Source organism: Colossoma macropomum, unplaced genomic scaffold (assembly GCF_904425465.1).
Source record: "Colossoma macropomum unplaced genomic scaffold, Colossoma_macropomum, whole genome shotgun sequence".
Classification (NCBI taxonomy): domain Eukaryota; kingdom Metazoa; phylum Chordata; class Actinopteri; order Characiformes; family Serrasalmidae; genus Colossoma; species Colossoma macropomum.
The window spans coordinates 24,757,491-24,775,873 of NW_023494809.1; the positions used below are offsets into that span (position 1 = coordinate 24,757,491).

The 18,383-nt window shown below is 38.6% G+C and overlaps 2 protein-coding genes across 3 annotated transcripts in view; one reads left to right on the forward strand and one right to left on the reverse strand.

Moving 5' to 3' along the window:
• Window positions 1-764: 764 nt before the first annotated feature.
• Window positions 765-17,401, reverse strand: mbtps2 (membrane-bound transcription factor peptidase, site 2). Of its 2 annotated transcripts, none has more exons than XM_036558176.1 (11): window positions 17,183-17,401; window positions 12,869-13,017; window positions 10,472-10,610; window positions 8,812-8,915; window positions 7,698-7,825; window positions 6,288-6,406; window positions 5,976-6,156; window positions 4,117-4,211; window positions 3,842-4,037; window positions 2,324-2,399; window positions 765-1,578 (listed from the first exon to the last, which is right to left on the reverse strand). In XM_036558176.1, the coding sequence occupies exons 1-11, from the start codon at window positions 17,255-17,257 to the stop codon at window positions 1,356-1,358; spliced, it is 1,485 nt and encodes a 494-aa protein (XP_036414069.1). In that variant the 5' UTR covers window positions 17,258-17,401; the 3' UTR covers window positions 765-1,355. The 2 variants fall into 2 exon arrangements, with proteins under 2 accessions (XP_036414069.1, XP_036414068.1); XM_036558175.1 differs by having other exon boundaries at window positions 12,869-13,020; window positions 17,183-17,399.
• Window positions 16,028-18,383, forward strand: part of smpx (small muscle protein X-linked) — a 32,692-nt gene continuing 30,336 nt past the window's right edge. The window contains exon 1 of the mRNA XM_036558178.1: window positions 16,028-16,137. The gene's annotated coding sequence lies outside the window, so the exon portion shown is untranslated. The remainder of the gene's footprint in view (window positions 16,138-18,383) is intronic.

Sequence of the window (18,383 nt, forward strand, 5' to 3'; positions counted from 1 at the left end):
GAACAAGACAAAATTAACTTCATCAAATTCAAAGCAAAACTAAATACCTCGTCTTCTACTTACAAACACACAAGTGTTATGGATCGGAAGTTTCTTGGTATCCATCGTCCGCTCTGAATGAATCCGATGTGAATGCTAAGTGGCTAAACGAAGAACAAACATATGCATTGATCTGGTTTAGAGCAGAGGGTTGAATTGGGATTTCAGTGGTGAGGGAGCCTATTTTTTTCGATGGTTGTCAACAACGTGGGGCATTAATATTGTTCAATGTATCATGAAATACCATGACAATGTGATTAAAGCTAATAGCCCATCCGTTTCTGTCTTAATAGCTTAATTAAAGCTGTCTTACGTTCTCTCTTTTCTTTACAGTTTCCTTGTTTGTCCGTTTTGGCATCAAGATTATATCAAGATATCTTCTGATGCTTTTCAGACAAAGATGAAAGTCAAACTAAAGCCTATAAAGTAGCAAAATAAACTGTTCCAAACAATAATATCACACAGCTGACATTAAGAACCCTCCTTTCCCTCCAGCACTACAACCCTGCTCACAGTATTTTTATCACCAGCCCTAGTTGAATAAACCATATTCTTTAATAAGCCACGTTTAGATTGGAATAACAATTAAAACTAAATATTTATCCTTTGGAATAAGTTTTAAATAACTGGCTTTATTGTTTAATGCTAGGAGGTTTGTTAACACTAATTTTGGACCTCAGTGAGATTTTCCAAGTTAAATAAATCAAGAAAAAAAATAAATAAGATAGGCAACCCCTGAAAGTCAACTTTATGTCAGGCTGGTTTGGATAGGTAACAAAAAACACAATAAATTAACAAACACACATCATATTGCAGGTAAATTAAGGACATAAAATCTCTGGACAATGCAGTTTGTTCAGGCTCATCAAATCATATTCATTTCACACGAAAACGTGTAATGAAACACCAACACACTGAGCTGGGAACGAACGCAGTAGCGAATGTACATTAGAGGGAAATGATAAAGTGAGGAAGAACAAACAGGATAAAACTTCACTGAAAGAAGAACCAATCATGTGATTTACAGGTTTCCCAGTAAGACAGATCTGCGTGGGTGGTAAAGAGTGTTAGTCTTCACAGGCACTGGATTGGAGGTCATTGTGCACTAGAGAGTCTCTAATCTTTCAGTGTGTTTTCTGTCACAACTGTTCCATCACAGCAGCTCTTTGTCCACCAGACTTCCTCAACTGCTGCCGCATGCTGGGAATTACAGTCTTTGCTGCTCCGGCTGCTCAAATGTATCTGTCCTTCCGGAAAATCACTAAAGGGTATAAAACAAAAATCCTCTCCTCCCAGTCGGAGGAGGCAGCTGTCTGTTATCGTGCTGTGACCATCCATAAGCCTAAAGCCACGTTAGCAGCTAAAAGAGCGCTGCCCCCCAGCAGGATGAAGAAGCCCAGCAGTTCTCGGCTGCTCTTCTCTGGAACCAGCTTGCACAGAGTGGCCTCCAGGAAGGCGGTCAGCATCCACTGTCCGTCCAGAGCGAAGCAGGGCACTGCATTCACCACCGCCAGAGCACCGGACAACGACACCAGGTACCTCAGAACAGCAGCGGTTAAGGATAAGAGCACATAAAGGGGTTTAAACAGTAACGTTTGTGCCTATTCTACCAAAGCGTTTCAGTGTATTAGGGTAAAGACTGAAAGACAGCAGAGAGCATCTGTCAGACCATGGAAAACTACTGGGTACAACATTTATAATCCAAGACAGACCAATTTACCACCACTAGAAAAATACCAGACCCACTGGAAGGAACACAAAACATTAATAAGCCAAGTGGTGGTGATTCAGCAGCATTGACTTTAGAATTATAGAGAGTATTATTTACTGAATTTAGCATAAAATGTAGCCAGTGCAAAGTTGTGGCCCATTTTTAATTTTATGTTTTTGTTTCTTTTTTAAAATATAATAAACTCAGCAGATTGGACACTGAAATTTGAAGAAAAACAACAGATGTGAAGAGAAGAAACTTATTTTCACTTAATTTTGTATTTTAACCAGGAGTGCACAGTGAGTAGGTCTTCTATTCATATTTGTGTAATCAGTGTATTTTTAAAAATAATTTTGAAATGTTCCAAAATAAAGGAATTGTGGTGTTAACTGAGATTTCATGACACACTGAACCGTTTCCTAAAGAATCACAATCAAACCGTGGTGAGGTCAGAGATTTACACCCTTTACAAGCTCGGTTACTATAGCAGGGATAAATACGCATTTACACACTATGAAAATGCCTAAGTAACAGTTGGATCAGCTGCAAATGTAAAGGCAGGGTAAAGGATACTTGCTCAGGGTCTCCAGCATCACAGGCAGGTCCAAGTGAAGGAAGCCCAGGCGAGGTACAAAGTTGGTCAGACTCACTACAGAGGAAAAACACCATTGCTTATGTAACATTTTGCATCATTAAATGCATACGATGTAAATAAAGTCATTCAGAGAGGTTTGATGTGAAATGTACCATTGCAGAACTGTTCACAGTGGTGGTGATAGGAACCAGATGTCTAAAGTTTTTAATATCTCTGAAACCTACCACACAGAATTTACATAAAATGCTTTGGGCCATTGTTTTGCAATAGTTTTGAGATAAAGTTGTTATTTTTAAAGATATGTTAATGGCCTGAGATGTATACCGATGCTGTTGGAAGAAAACCTCGTATCTCCATTTTTGCTGTTTTTTCGTTTTTTGAAATAATTTGAAAATACCTCTTGTCCTTTACATTGTGTGTAAATTCCATGATGAATGGACCAAAAGAAATGGCCCAAAATGCCATGGAAAAAATTCTGGTTCCATTGACTTACATTAAAAGTAGAGTATGTTTTTTCCTTCTCCTGTAAAGTTACCAATTTGGAGATACAAGGTTTTGTTCCGACAGCAACGATATGCAGGGTGTTGTAAGGTGTATGTATGTATAGTCCTTTTGGATGTGTTGCTGTTATTGTGGCTAAGTATATATACAAAAGCCCCATTTCATAAACCACCCTGACTTTGTTTACATCTCAATGACCGACTCGGTGAAATTCCCCATTAATAACAACTCAGTCATTTTGGATTACTTTCCATGTTGTTACTCGATGATATGTCTTAGAACATGGATGTACGAAGAAGATTACCTTCAACTCTAGACTTGTTCAGTTATTAATATTAAGACTCATTATTCAGAAACTACCAGAGGGGAATATTTAAGGCCTAGTGACTCTGGGAACAAAAAAAATTAAAAAGTCAATAATTTTTAGTCTACTTGTATTTAACAGAATCATTGTGCTTGTTGTAATTAACCACCAACAGAATTTGGAAGTGATGGTGAAACTAACCAGTCAGGTTTTGATTTTTTCAACATTTGGGACCAATTCCATGAGAAACAAGAATGTCATTTTAGGCCCCCTGGACGTCATAGATACATCACTGTGAATACGAGCAGTAGTCTAAACAGGTTTCAGCCTTTAGTTAGAAATAGAAAACAGCAGCAGCTCTACGCCAGGGCTCTGAACTGAATATATACAATGTATTTTAATGTCTGTTACAAACTTCAAATAAAAAACATAGAATGATCTTCACAAACTTCAAACGCCTGTTCAACCTAGAACAGCAGAAAAATGTTCACCCGTGACAGCGTTAGCTTAGCACTAACATACTATTAGAAATCTCAGAGCAGAAATGAATAAGACCTCTCTTACAGTCATATGATTATTCTGTAACTATTATGAAATGAATATGCAAGTTATACAGTTAAAACAATGAAGACCTGAAGTTTTGGTCCATATAGGGGCCTTTCGAGTTTAAGAGGTTAAAAAAGAAGCAGACCTGAGAACTGCAGGTGAGAAGGATAGCCCACAAACAGCATGTCTGCCTGGGGCGCATGCTTGACCCGTATCAGCCGCGTCTGGTTCTCTAGCGAGGGGATCACGCACAGGCTGGGGCTGAAGTCCGTCTGGCAGTCTGCGTTGGTACGGCACGTACGGCTCGCTTGGATGGTCTTTCTAGCCGGCAGGCAGGCGAACTGGGACAGAGAGACGGCTGAATAAAGGATGACAAAGAACCCAATTTTGCTCTGAGTGGGTGTGGGCATGCTGACTTACGAGTCTGCTCTCCAGGTTACTGCTATACGCAAAGCAGAGATCAGTCAGGCTGCTATTGCTGCAACACTCCATCGTCCCATCTAGACGCTTGTAAGCTACGAAAGAAGAGAAAGATAAGTTCTACAGTAAAAGAGAAAGATGAGCACTACAGAAGTAGATCATGATATACAGAACTTTATTATACTAAGTCTAAGGCCATCATTCTAATATTAGATACACTATTATATCCACTTTACAATCTACAGTACTAGTTTACACTGTTAATTCTGTATTTATTTGCTCAGAAAACACTGTAAAAATGTCAGCATTCCTATCCAAATTACATATTTTGATGATTTTGAAGTGAAAAAACTAAATGTGAATGCACAGCTACATTATATTTGATTAACGTAAAATAATAGTGATAGTAGTACTGTGATGTGCAAAAGTTTGGACACCCTTTCATTTGTAAAGTCTCAGAACTTATTTGACTTGTTAAGACTGGTTGGGCAGATAATAAATTCTCTGACCCTCTTATCAAACTCTGTGCTAACACTCAACCGTGGTCTCCTCTAAGGTCCTGTTCACACTTGGTATTAACATCCAACCTCCTTATGGTCTGATCATAAACAGATAGCAAGATGTTTACGCTTGGCATTTTCGTGTGTCTCGAATGCGTGTCCAGTGATTGGACTTCGTGCCTGAAGGAAGGATGTTGTCAATGTTTGTGAAAATATAAGGGCTTTTACAAACATTTAGACCACACGAACTGCTAACAGGGCTTGTAAACAAACACTAGAGGAAGCAAAAAAAACGAGGCTACGCAGCTGCTTTCGTCTCTGCTGTGGTGACGCAGCTGATTAAGGCGGTCCTTTGCTGCTGTCGACGCATCAATGCACTAAGGATTCACACTAATGTTATGTGGTCATATGCGTCCCTGACCACCTCCAAAGCTGGTTTGAGTGATTGGATCACAAAGTGTCTCCAAGATGCATTGAATCCCATTCACTTCTGTACTTAGCGCTGTGCATTTTTGATCAGATCACCCAGGATACTTTATTGCCAAGTGTGAACGGCACTTAAGTAGCTGGCTGAGCAGTGGAAGGCTATAAAAAGATGTCAAACCCAACTTTCAACCTGCATACTGCGCTATTCAAATGTCATTAAGAAACGTTAGTTAAGGAGAACTGTAAAAGTCAAGGCAAAATCTGGAAAACCCACAAAAGAAATCTCAGAACTGCAGGAAAATGATCCCAAACATACCTTAAAATCCACCACAAACTGCTTCAAAAAGCTTATGGCCCTCACTGTCCCCTGACTTCAACAATTACTATTTTTTTCTATTTTTAAGTTAATCAAATATAAAGTAACTGTGTTAACTTTTGCTTTTTAACAGTTTGCTGCAGAGATTGTGTTCACTTCAAAAATCTTTTTTCACCAATAAATGTGAATGTTATAATAAGTATTTCAGTTTTTTGTATTATACAGTTCGGCCAATCAGAACAAAGGTCTTTTACATACATCAGTATTAAACACACAGTGACAAAAATCTTCTAAGAGATTAAAACAATTCGGAAAATTGTCATATAAAAATGACAGCACATAAACTCACAGACTTAACATGTGGACGTCTGGCAAAAAAATACAGAAGGTGGTCCCTTTAAACTAAATCAGGAGTGCCGGTGGGGGAATTGAACAAATCTATGCCAATGGCTGAGGAGAACAGGATCCAACCCATCCTTTAATCATCTCACAAGACATTAATATCTTTTGTGAAAACAAGAACGTCTTGTTATGCTATATATGTTTCTAATACTATATAATACACAATAACACTGAACTGGTCAGGTAAATAGCTTTAAACTAATTTTTGCCTGTACCTCTGCCAGCTGCCCGGTTGAGCTGCAGGGTGGCAGAGGGGACGCAGTAGCCACTCTGAGGTTGGTGGGCGAGCTGGTGGAGGCAGGAGTGCCAGTCCTCCACCCCTTTCACACTACAGTCCTCCAACTGAGTGACCAAATCCCCAACAAAGAGCCCACGAGGACCACTAGACGGAGAGCCCTGCAGCAAGAGACAAGGACCAGAAAAGTGTTGGACTTAGAGGTCTGTGAAGTGATAGATGAAGACTCGAGATGCTACATTCCTATTTGACAGAGTGGGAAAATGAGTTAGATGTAAGCACCCATACTGACCTCCACGACCTCTGTAACCAGGGCTCCTGCTCCAGTGTAGTAGAAGGGGAAGAGGAGGAGGGGCAGCAGGAGGAGGAAGCACACAGCAGCCACGCACAGCATGAAGTTGTGCCAAACACCTGCACACAGAACAACTGAATGTGACTTCAAAATTCAGGGCTCAGGCTTTCATTCCTCACTCTTTTAGTTTATAACTGTTTGTACTGCTTTCCATGTAGTTAATGAATAATTAGTCATAGGATGTAACGAGCCTGTGAATTTAAGGGCTGAGTATCATCCTACACTGTTTATACTACACATACACTACAAACTAGAGGAGGGCGATACAACAAAATGTAATATCACAATACTTCAGCAGGTTTTTTATGACGTGATGTGTCACAGTATTTAGTTTTTCTGATTTCTGATAATTGATAACCTAAAATGCAGTGTCATATTTTAAAAATACTATCAAAACTATGAAGCCAATTATTTGTATTCAACATTTCGCAGTGTGCTGCACTAAATCCAATTAAACGGCACTAATTATGCTCTCTTTTCATAACAATACCTGTAATATGCTCAGAAAATCGTATTGTGACATATTCTAATATAATTTATGACAATAACAATAAATACTGTCATACTGCCCAGCCCTACTACATATAGTCATGTGCAAAAGTTTGGGCACCCCAGTCAAATTATGTTTTGTTGATTTTCTAAGTAAAATAAGTGAACGCTTCCTCTACAGAGAACACCCTTCTGCACATTTTAATGCACAACTACTGTTTATTTGCTGAATTCAGCATCTTGGCATGGGTGAGTGTGGCATGTGTGACACTTTCCTCTTATATTTTTTCCCTCAGTATGTTAAAATGAGCAAATAAATAGAAATGGTGCCCTAATTATTTACTATTTGATTGACTATGTTAAGAATTAAACATGTAGACACATTCACATCCCACAGACACCCCTGATCAAATTACATATTTGTTTACTTTCTAAGTGAAAAGAAGTTAAAACATCCTCTACATCCTCTCTAAACTTAAAAAAAAACTTAGTGCACAATTCTTTTATTTACTGAATTTAAAATACTGAAAAAAACAAACACAAAATATCTTTTGCACGGGCCAATTTTATGTTTTGTCTTTTCCCCCTAAGTCTAGTGAAATTCAGCAAGGAGGGAGTATAAATAAACAGTAGTTGTGCATTAAAATGTGCGGAGGTGTGGTCTCTGTAGAGGATGTGTGAAACTTATTTTTACTTAGAAAATCAACAAAATCTGATCGGGGCACTCAAACTTTTACTCATGACTGGACATCACAGACACAGCGAGTAGCTATGGCTCCATCTAGTGGCGACTCTGTGAAATGAATCTGAGAGCAGGATGAACAAGTCAGTTTGGGCAAACACACATCTGCACATACATACCAGCACAGAATATGCGCAACTGCTGCACAGGAGAGATGAGGGTCAGGTGAGTGGTGAACAGGTCCACAAACGCACCCGGATAGATTACAAACATAAACATGCCGAAGCCGTTTAGCCTCACCTGCTCCCTGTGGACAGCAGGAAACAGACACAAAGTCAGGATGGTCAGCTTTTATATGTTTATTTTCTTCCATACATGACCACTGTGTTAGTGGATATTTGTAAATGTGAATTTGTTAATGGTTTGTGTGAAAATCACAAAAACAATGAATTTAAAACAGGCTGTTTAGCAGCTTAGTTTGCATATCAGTCATGGGGGCAATCGTGGGCTTGAGGTTAGGGAACCTTGTGACCACCGGACTGAGGTGCCCTTGAGCAAGGCACCTAACCCTCAACTGCTCCCCGGGCGCTGCGGATAGGGCTGCCCACCATTCCAGGCAAGTGTGCTCACTGCCCTCTAGTGTGTGTGTTCACTAGTGTGTATGTGGTTAGATTGCGGAGGTGAAATTTCCCCGTTGTGGGATTAATACGGGTCACTTAATCTTAATGTCGCTGTTTTCGGAACAAAACCTTGTATCTCTAAAGTTAACTTGACAGGAGAAGGAAAAAACCTTCTTTACTTTTAATGTAAGTCAATGGAACCAGACTTTTTTCCAAGTCATTTTTGGCCCCTTTTTTGGTCCATTCATCATGAAATTTGCACACAATTTAAAGGACAAGAGGTATTTTCAAATGTCAAAAACTGAAAAATGGAGATACAAGGTTTTGTACCGACAACAGCGATATACGGTCTGTACAGACGGGGAAATGAACTGTATATTTGAAACATTAATGATGTTATGTCATGTAAAAACCATGGTCTTTAGCGCTGGTCACTGCGTACACATTACATAGCTGTTATTAGTTAAGACATGGCTTTTAGGATTAGTGGTGTGACCAAGTTTAGTAAAAGGATAGTCTTAAACTAACCACTGTTAACTAAGAATTTAGTAAAGATTGGTAAAGCTGGTACAGCCCAGTCTTGAACTAGAGTTGGGAAACAGTGGACTAGACTAAAATGCACCGTCATGGCTGATTGTGCTTTGTGAGGATCCCCATTGCAATACACTCTTACCTCAGTGCTGCCACCCCATGGCCAAACTCATGTATGAGCCCACTGACCAGAATAGCAACAAAGAAGTAGGCCAGCTGACTGACAGGCAGATTCACACCAGGCACCTGGCCATCAACAGAAATGACAGACAAGATATGACTCAAATGTGCAAGTTGAACCATAAAAATCACAGTACACAGTGTGTGGCAGAATAAAAGGTTAATCCATGCAACCCAATAAACTCGACTGGTTTAAGGTGACTGCAGATCTTCAAGGATATTCACTGAAAGCTGCAGTCTACTCATGACCATCAGCACTCACTTAGAAGAAGAGTGCAGCAATAAAGTAGTTTACAGAATTCTTCCTTCCCCTGAATGTGGACAATCAACCAATGTGTGAGATAAAGAAGCAAACTTCAGACACCAAATATGTCTTGATTCTTCTTCTATGCTTGAAGGAGAAAACTGAGTTTTGCTGAACTATTCTTTTGAAGTGGTTTTCAGGGGCGACACACGTCACTATTCTTTTTATAGGCCAAAATAGCAGCAAATAAAACTTACGTCTGATCTCAGCACTAGAAAATGGAAATATCGATCAGCTATAGATCAGAATCCGACAAAATGCGGCCTAAATATGTGATCGGCGATCAATCAATATTCCTTTATTTTGTCCGATAGTGAGAGCCGATGAATGACGCAACATGTGAGCCCAATTTCGCTACTGATAGCGAAACAATTTGGCAGATTTTATTTTTTTTAAATATCTGACTCAGGCCAAGCTAATATTATTTACATATTCTGAAAAATAAGCATGACCCGAGATTTTAACTTAGAACACAATTACATATGACACTTTACAAAACATCGACTAACCGAATACAGTGAGTACGAGCAGCTACTCTATAGCAGAACTAATGTTACGACACAAACAATAAGCTACCAAACTGTGAAGAGTGTGTATAACATATACACTGAAATTCACTAAATTACACTGGAATACAGTGAAATAATTTAGTTTTCTGAGTTTGCAGTATGCCTGGTGATGACTTATGAGTTTGCCATGAAAAGCGTTTAATCATTTAAGTATTTGTATCTGAAAATACATTAGAAAACAGAAAAAGGCACATGAGCATTGGTTCATGACGCTGTAAGGCTACGTTCACGTTACAAGCCTCATTGCTCAAATCCGATTTTTTGCTCAAATCCGATCTCTCTGACGCAATGGTTCACACTCGTTTAGGTAAGTGATTCAAATCTGTCATTATTTTTATGTCATTTTATGTCGTGTAAGGTGAGATGTGCTGCTTTTCCACTGTTTACAGGCTTTAACTTCCGTTCGGCGCTGAATGATGGAGCACGCGCAGTGGAAAAATAGCACATGAATACTGATTTGAGCGTCACAGTAAGGTTGCATGACCACAAATCGGATACGTATCAGATCTAGGACCACATATAAAAGTGGCTCAGGTCGGATTTGAAAAGATCAGATTTGCGATACGGATTTGTACCACTTAAACCTGGTAATGTGAACGTAGCCTAATTTGTTCCAGTGTTGTTAAACCAGTTTAAACCATGTTTGTTGTTTTTGCTTGTGTAGTAAAGTGTCACGTTATCCCACCTCATACTAAAGGACCTCACGCTATCGACCTCACGCTAAGTCTGTTTGGTCCAGATTTACTCACCACCACCTGCAACACCTGCTCATGGGATCCCTCAGGGGTCTCGGCCATCATCTGAGCCAGAGTCTGCATCAGAGTTCTGCCCAGCAGCACTACAGAACCAAACATGGCCACGACCCCAAACACCATCCCAGCACTGAACCTGCAACACACACAAACACACAGTGAATGACACCAAACCTCCTTGCAGATAAAATGTTTTTGAGTGTCTGATAAAAGTGCTTTGAACAGGGGATACATATTTAGTATCTAATGATCATGTATACATGCAACTGTGCATTAACGGCTGTGACTTCTTATGGGGGGATATGGATTTCTGTCACTGTCTACTTTGGATGGCTGAGTGTTAAAACCTGTTATGTGGAGGCAGTACTTCAGCCTGGCTGGCTCAAACTGTGAATTCCTTATGTGTTCCAAAATTGTGCTACATTACAGCCACCAAGACGATGATTAAAACAGTTTAGGTGTGAGTTATAAGACTTATGATGAACTAAGGTACGGTACAAAAACAGTCTTTAGGCTGAATCTTGGGAAATAACTGTGCAGCTGCTGTCAACCTTTTTCAAATGACATAACTGCTGCAGTATGAAGTGATCAAAGGCCTGTTAACATAAAAATCTATGTTGCATGTTATGTTGTGTGAGGTTGTGCCTCACGCACCACTACAACACAAAAAGGTGGCCTTTTAACTTCATAGCCACGGTGCAATAAAGGCTTATTAATTTCTAGAGTGCCATAGAAATGTATTTTCTGTTTGCTGATGTGTTTCAGGTTAGAATAACCCATACTGCAGTACTCATCACTTTTTGACAAGGTGCAGCCTCTGCATCACAGTCAAAGAGGCAGAAACAAGAAGCTTTAAGCCTTGAACATTATAAAAGCAGTAAAGTGAAACTGGACATAATTCTTAATGTAGTCATTAAACATGTACACACGTCCACATCCCACAGGCATCCCTGGTCAACTGACATATTTTGTTTGTTTTACTTTAATAAAAATAAGTTAACACGTTCTCCACATCCTCTCTAAACTATGGCATTTTTCTGAAACATTTTAGTGCACAATTCTTTTTATCTGCTAAGTCTAAAATACTGGATAAAAAAACCACAAAATATGTCAGAAGTTGTTTAGTTTAAGATGTTTTAGTTTTTGCCCCCAATCTGGTTAACTTAAGCAAATAAACAGTACATGCATTAAAATGTGCAGTGTGTTCTCTGTAGAGGAGGTGTGAAACTTATTTTATATAACTGTATGTATTTGTATTTGTGTGCATGCATGCACAGATATTATTTGTATAGAGACACAACACACAAAAAGATAAAAATATTGTTTTTATTATTACTTTTTTATTATCAGTGTATTGCACTACTGTCATCTTGTTATTGCTTTGGTAGTATTGCATGTAAAGCATGCATGTCCATAAAGCTCTTAAGAGAGTGTTACTCTGTCCAACATAATGGCACGAGGGAACCACAGATATCTGATATATTCTTCTAATAAAATGCAGAAATTTTAGCACAGTAACTCAGAATAGCATAAACATTCTATTACAATAATATACAACAAATATAGCACTAAATACCAGTTTGAAATGTTGGTCAAATGTAAACATCTACTCGATGCCAATATTTCAAGAAATTATTTGCTGATATTGAATCTGATTTTATCGTGAATCAATGAAAGGCAGTATTAATCAAAGCACTTGTCAGTGCAGAACACTGGTGGAAGTGAAAGCCTATTATGGGGAATGCCACCAAGTTTTCAAAAATACTGCATAATTAAATGAATAAGATGTCAAGTTATTCACGGTGGTTTAATGTGAAATGCTCTGTTCTAGAGAAACTTCAGTCAGAACTGTTCACAGTGGTGGTGATAGGAACCAGATGTCTAAAGTGTTTAATGCCTCAAAGCTCCAGAAAGTTGTTACAAGAAATATACTGCTTGATGTCTGAGACACTGTTTTATGATAGATGTCGTTTTGGATTATGCCTTTTTAAATTCGTTTATGGTGGAGGGGTACACGCAAGGCGTTGTGAGGTAAAATAATCCCCATAGGACATTTTTTTTTATTTTACCATTATAAACTTTACACATAAAAACTCATACATGTGTAGGTTCATTTTTGGTTTTTGGATAGTAAATAAAATGGCTGTATGTGTGTTGTAGACATGGTGACCCCTGGTTCCTATCACCACCACTGTAAAGAAAGAGTCTCTACGTTTCTCCACAATGAACTATTTCACATCACATTATTCTGAATGACTCTGTTTACTTCTTACTGTTTGAATTATGCAAAATGTTTGAAAAATTGGTGGAATTCCCCTTTCTGTCGAGTTTCAAGTGACAGGCATTCTGTAAAAGCACATAATGATACACTGAAGTAAAATCATTATACCATACCATATGTAAAGAAAGCGGGGGTTGAAATGTGCACATCTGGCAAAGAGGCGGTTGAAGAGGCTGGTGTGCCAGCGGATGTGGAAGGGGGACAATGAGAGGCCGTTAGCAGAAAGCCACGACTCATAGGAGCTCTTCACGGAGGGGGACGACTGCTGTGTAAAGATTTAAAAATAACATTAATTCATGTTCAACTTAAAATCTTTTACTCAAAATAAAATTTGGGTAACACTTTACTGTCATAAGGCTACATGACACCTATACAAGCTTGTCATGACAACTGACTAAATGCTTATTCCAATAGGCATCATCTGTCATAAAGACTACTTTAGCTAACCTTGATCAAAACTGGCAAATGTAACCTTTAGAATTACGCCTATTTGAATAAGCATTTATAAACATTTATGTAGGGTTAGGTCAGTTGTCATGACATGCTTATGTAGGTGTCATGTAACCTTATGAACAACACCCTACAGTAAAGTGTTACCAAAATGTTCTATTGTTTTGTTAAATGTCAGTGGTTTTGTGTTACCTGAAGACTGAATTTTATATAATAAATTGCAAAAAAAGAGATATTATATGATGAAATATTCATATGATCATTTCAAAATGTCTTCAGATTTATGTTCAGGCAAACTCAGAACACATGTGGACCAAATAAAATTTAAGATACGGACATCATTATAGCAGCTGACTAGCTAAATGTCTATGCAAAAAATAATTTATAGCACATTGAACAAGAAACTCTATCATGTAACCAAAAGAGAATGAAATATAATTTAGTCAGAATTTAGGTCTATCTAACAACCTAGTTACCTACTAGGGATGCATCAGTATAAGAATTGTAAGTCAACGCCGAAATCTGATATTTTTCATATAATATGTGTCAATGTCCGTACATAAACAACTTTACAATGTAAAACTGAGACTACATTTACTTGGAATAGAATTATAGAGAAATAAAGCATTTATTTATATATGGTACCAAATGCAGTAAAATAAATAAAATGCAAAAACAAACAAATTAATATTGTCACCAAAACATCCTGGTCTTCCAAAGTGCAATAAGTGCATCATCAAATACTGGTTTGAAATAATGGTCAAATCTAAACAATGCTGTCCAACGCTGATATTTTTTTTAAGCAATTATTGTCCGATACCAATATGATTCTGATACTAATGTGCAGCCTCAAAAGCCACCCATCCCTAACTAGTAAATCACTGCTGTCAGAAGAAAACCTCATATCCCCATTTTTATCAATTTTCAGTTTTTGACATAATTTAAAAATGTCTGTTGTCCTTTACATTGTGTGTAAATGTCATGACGAATGGACCAAAAGAAACAACTCAAAATTACTTGGAAAAAGTCTGGTTCCATTGACTTACATTAAAAGTAAAGCAGGTTTTTTCCTTTTCCTGTAAAGTTACCATTTTGGGGATACGAGGTTTTCTTCCGACAGCAACGATATGCTACATCCAGGTTACATTACAAGTAACAGTGGATTTACATAAACAGTCAAAATGCAAAGGCAACTATTTAGAATTTACACTCATTTTATACATTACAAGACACAAACTACACACAAATAAATGAAGTTTAATGTGTAAATAATCTCAGAGGCAGAGTTAGAGTTGGGAATTTACATTTACTCAGTTAACATGTATTCACAATAAAATTGAATACATTTTTATTTTCAAATGATAGGTTAATACTAATTATCAATGTTTTACTCAGTTACATATTAGTCCTTAAAGGGGAACTCCAATGATTTTTGAAAAATTCTACATAATTAAAAGGTTGAGATGTAAACAGTCATTCAGAGAGGTTTAATGTAAAATGCTCTGTTCTAGAGAAACATACACAGTCAGAATTGTTCGCAGTGGTGGTGACAGTAACCAGACGTCTGAGGGTTTAATGCCTCAGCTCTCTCACAGAAAGTTATTGCATGGAATATTTAGATATGCTGCTTGATGTCTGACATTTTGTTTAAGATAAAGAAGGCTTAAAAAGTATTTTAATTTATTGATTTTAATCCATCTACGGCAGACGCAGGGTGTTGTAAGGCAAAGTAGTCTGTAAAAAGTAAAACTTATTTTTTTCCTGATTTACCACTGTTTTTCCATCATCAGCATCACATATATAAACTCAGAAGACATGTGTACGGTTACTGGTGGTTTTGGATATTAAATAAAATGGCTGTACTTGTGTTGTAGACATGTTGACCCCAGGTTCCCATCACCACCACTGTAGGGAAATCTGAGTTTGTAAGTTTCTCTATTAAAGTATCAAATCTCCCTGAATGACTCTTTCTACATCTCAAGGACTGAATTATAGTTATTAGTTACTAATAATTATTGTTTCGGTTTAATTTCATTATGTTACGTTATTGAATGTATCTGTACGGCTTTGTCATTAGTCACATCTCTGACTTTTGAGGTTTGTCAATAATCTGATCATAATCCGATTTCTGCAGTAATCTGATTATCCAAATGGTCATGTAAACAGCATACTCTGAGTTCTTAGATCGGAGTAAGGTCTTGTAAGAAATCTGATAAAGAGAGATGGATTGTAGCTCAGTAGTCTACTGAGCCCTGCTGGTGACATCCCTGTGTAAATAAAAATAATGCGTGGCCACGCCTTATTAACTCGTGGGAACGAGATCCTCATGTGCGTCCACGACTTAGTAAGGCGTGGGAACGAGATCACGACTTACTAAGTCGCGGCCATGCATTAGGATCTCGTTCCCACGCTTTACTAAGTCGTGGCCACGACTTAATCATCTCATTCCCACGCATTACTAAGTCGTGGCCACGCATTATTTTTATTTATACAGTCTGTCACCAGCGGGGCTCCGTAGTAATGAGATTTCTCAGTCAACAACTCTTACCCGGATTTCTCAGTCTGCGCATGTGCGAAACAGACCGCGGTAAACGAATTAGCAAACCGTTGCCGCGAGACGCAGCAAAACACTTTTGGAGCGACGCTAAACCAAATACATGCTTGACAAAATGAAGGATTTAAATATTCTTCATCTTCTGGATAATGTTTGTTCATAGTTTCACTTTAAAGTGGTGATGTTTTAAAAAAGCCGCGGCATTAAGATTTACGTTTACAACTAACGTCATGTTTTGCTGATACATGCTAAAAGCGTCATGACGTTCAGCTGTAGCTCCATTAGCCGTTTTGGAAAAGTTCTTTTTCTTGAGTTTGGATTTAGGCTTCACCACACACAGCAAGCTGGCCCACCGTAACGGCACCTATTACCGACAGGGTAAGTTACACGAAGCTGAAATCAGCTTCTTGTTCAAATTTTCCGTTCCACCTTAAATGGTGCGGCAGGTACACTCTTGCGCCTACAGCAGTACGTAGCTTCAGCTCCATTTAAGGTGGAACGGAAAATTCGAATTAAAAACCTGACGAACAGCCAAATTCAGCCTCAGTAGCGTTTCCTGTTTCTGTTTTTTAAATAATCTCCAGAGAAGACTATTTGCTTGGTCACTATAAGCCACACGTTTTACCCACTTTAGTATGGCTCATGTTTCGGTAGTGCTAAAATAGTGAAGTTTCACTGAAGTTTTACAAACACAACAGATATTTGAGTCCAAAGTGCAGAGGAGAAACGTCGATATGAAATGGTCCGTTGTAGAGAAACTTCCAGACTCTGATTTCTTTACAGTGGTGGTGATAGGAACCAGGGGTCACCATGTCTACAACACAAATATAGCCATTTTATTTACTATCCAGAACCACCAGTGAACCTACACGTGCCTTCTGAGTTTTTATATGTAATGTTGATGGTAAAATAGTGGTAAAGCTTTTTCTTTGGGCACTATTTTGCCTTACAACGCCCTACATTCGTTAAAATAAATGACTTAACAAGACGTTTTAGGCCAAAACTTGTGTCAGACATCAGGCAGCGTATTCATAACCGTTTCATATGACGTAATAACTTTCTGAGTGGGAGCCTTCAGAGGTGGACGTCTGGTTCCTATCACCACCACTGGGAACAGTTCTGTTCTCAGTGACTCTTAGACTCAGTGAGTTTCTCTAGAGTGGAGCATTTCACACTAAACCACTCTGAATGACTGTGTTTACATCTCAACTATTTAATTACATGGAACCTTTGGAAAAATTGGTGGAGTTCCCCTTTAAGGCATCATGTCAGTTATTTAGTAGTACTCTCAGAACACTTCCTAATGCTGAGGTTGTGGAGTGGTTAAATGTCCTGTTGCCCAGCATCTGTATGAATATTTTGGACACGGCAGTGAGAACAGTAGGTGATCTGTTTGTCCATTAAGCAGTAAACAGTGCTTTACCCTGAGCGCTGTGTCCAGCAGATAAACAGCGCACCAGCCTCCCAGCACACACACCACCACCGGGATGGGGATCATCGCTCCAGCCAAATCACACAGATCAGCGGCACATTCTGACCGAAAACGAGCATCTAAAGAGAAGAAAATGACCACACATACACACACCAACACCACACACGCTCACACTGCTGCCCTGCTTCCGTATTGACACTCAGCGCAGCACGGAGAGTCGAACCAGGAACGCTGTGAAGGATCAGTGCGCGTAGTGGATCCCAGAGAAATAGAGTTTCACTATTTTCATTTATGTATAAAGCGGAATTTCACACATAAAAAAAAACAACAACACAAAGCTGTCAAAGTCATTCAGAGAGATTTGATGTGAAATGGTCCGTTCTAGTTCAGAGTGGTGCTGATAGGAACCATTTTGATAGGAACCAAGCGTTTAATTCATCTAAAAGCTACATCACATAAAGTTATTTAATGAAAGTCACGGATGCTTGATGCCAGAGACACTGCGTGTCATAAAAAGACAGATATTCAGTTTTATGCTTACAGCTCTGTTTAGAGTGAGAGGGACTTTTGGGGCTCTTACGCAGAGTCTGCGCCGTAGCCCCGCCCCCTCTCCACAAAACGGACTAGTCGCTGTTGTTGCTTGTTTGTTTTAGATGCGTTTATCTGTTATTTGTGTAATGTTGGGACAATTGCACTGTCACTAGCTTAGCTGTGGTTTAGAGTTTAACCCGAGTTTAAACGTGAATGGGTTTTCAAACTGCATTGAAGTCCTCAGGAGCAGCACCTGCGGTTTAAACTAAGCCCAATGGCTGCGTCACACATCTGCCACTAGATGTCGCTGTATCTCAGGTCTAACCAAGGTTTATCTTAAACCTGCTAAAGACACGGTTTTGCTGAGGTTTAGTTCACATATTTTAATATTCCATATCTAGGTGAATACACCATAATGTTTTGTGAACTTCAAGGCATGTTTTTAATAAATACTCTATTGCCTTATTAAACACACATTGAGGTACTGTACTCAACTAACATTAATCGTTGCAATCTTGATTAGGCTTTTTCAGAATGTATTGTTCAGAGAAGCTAAAGATGACCTGTATTTAGGCTGTCACTGTTATTGACTTAAAGGAAAACTCTAGCATCTCATGTCAGCAAACATTTCATTCTTCCTTTTCCCACCACAAGAAAGAAG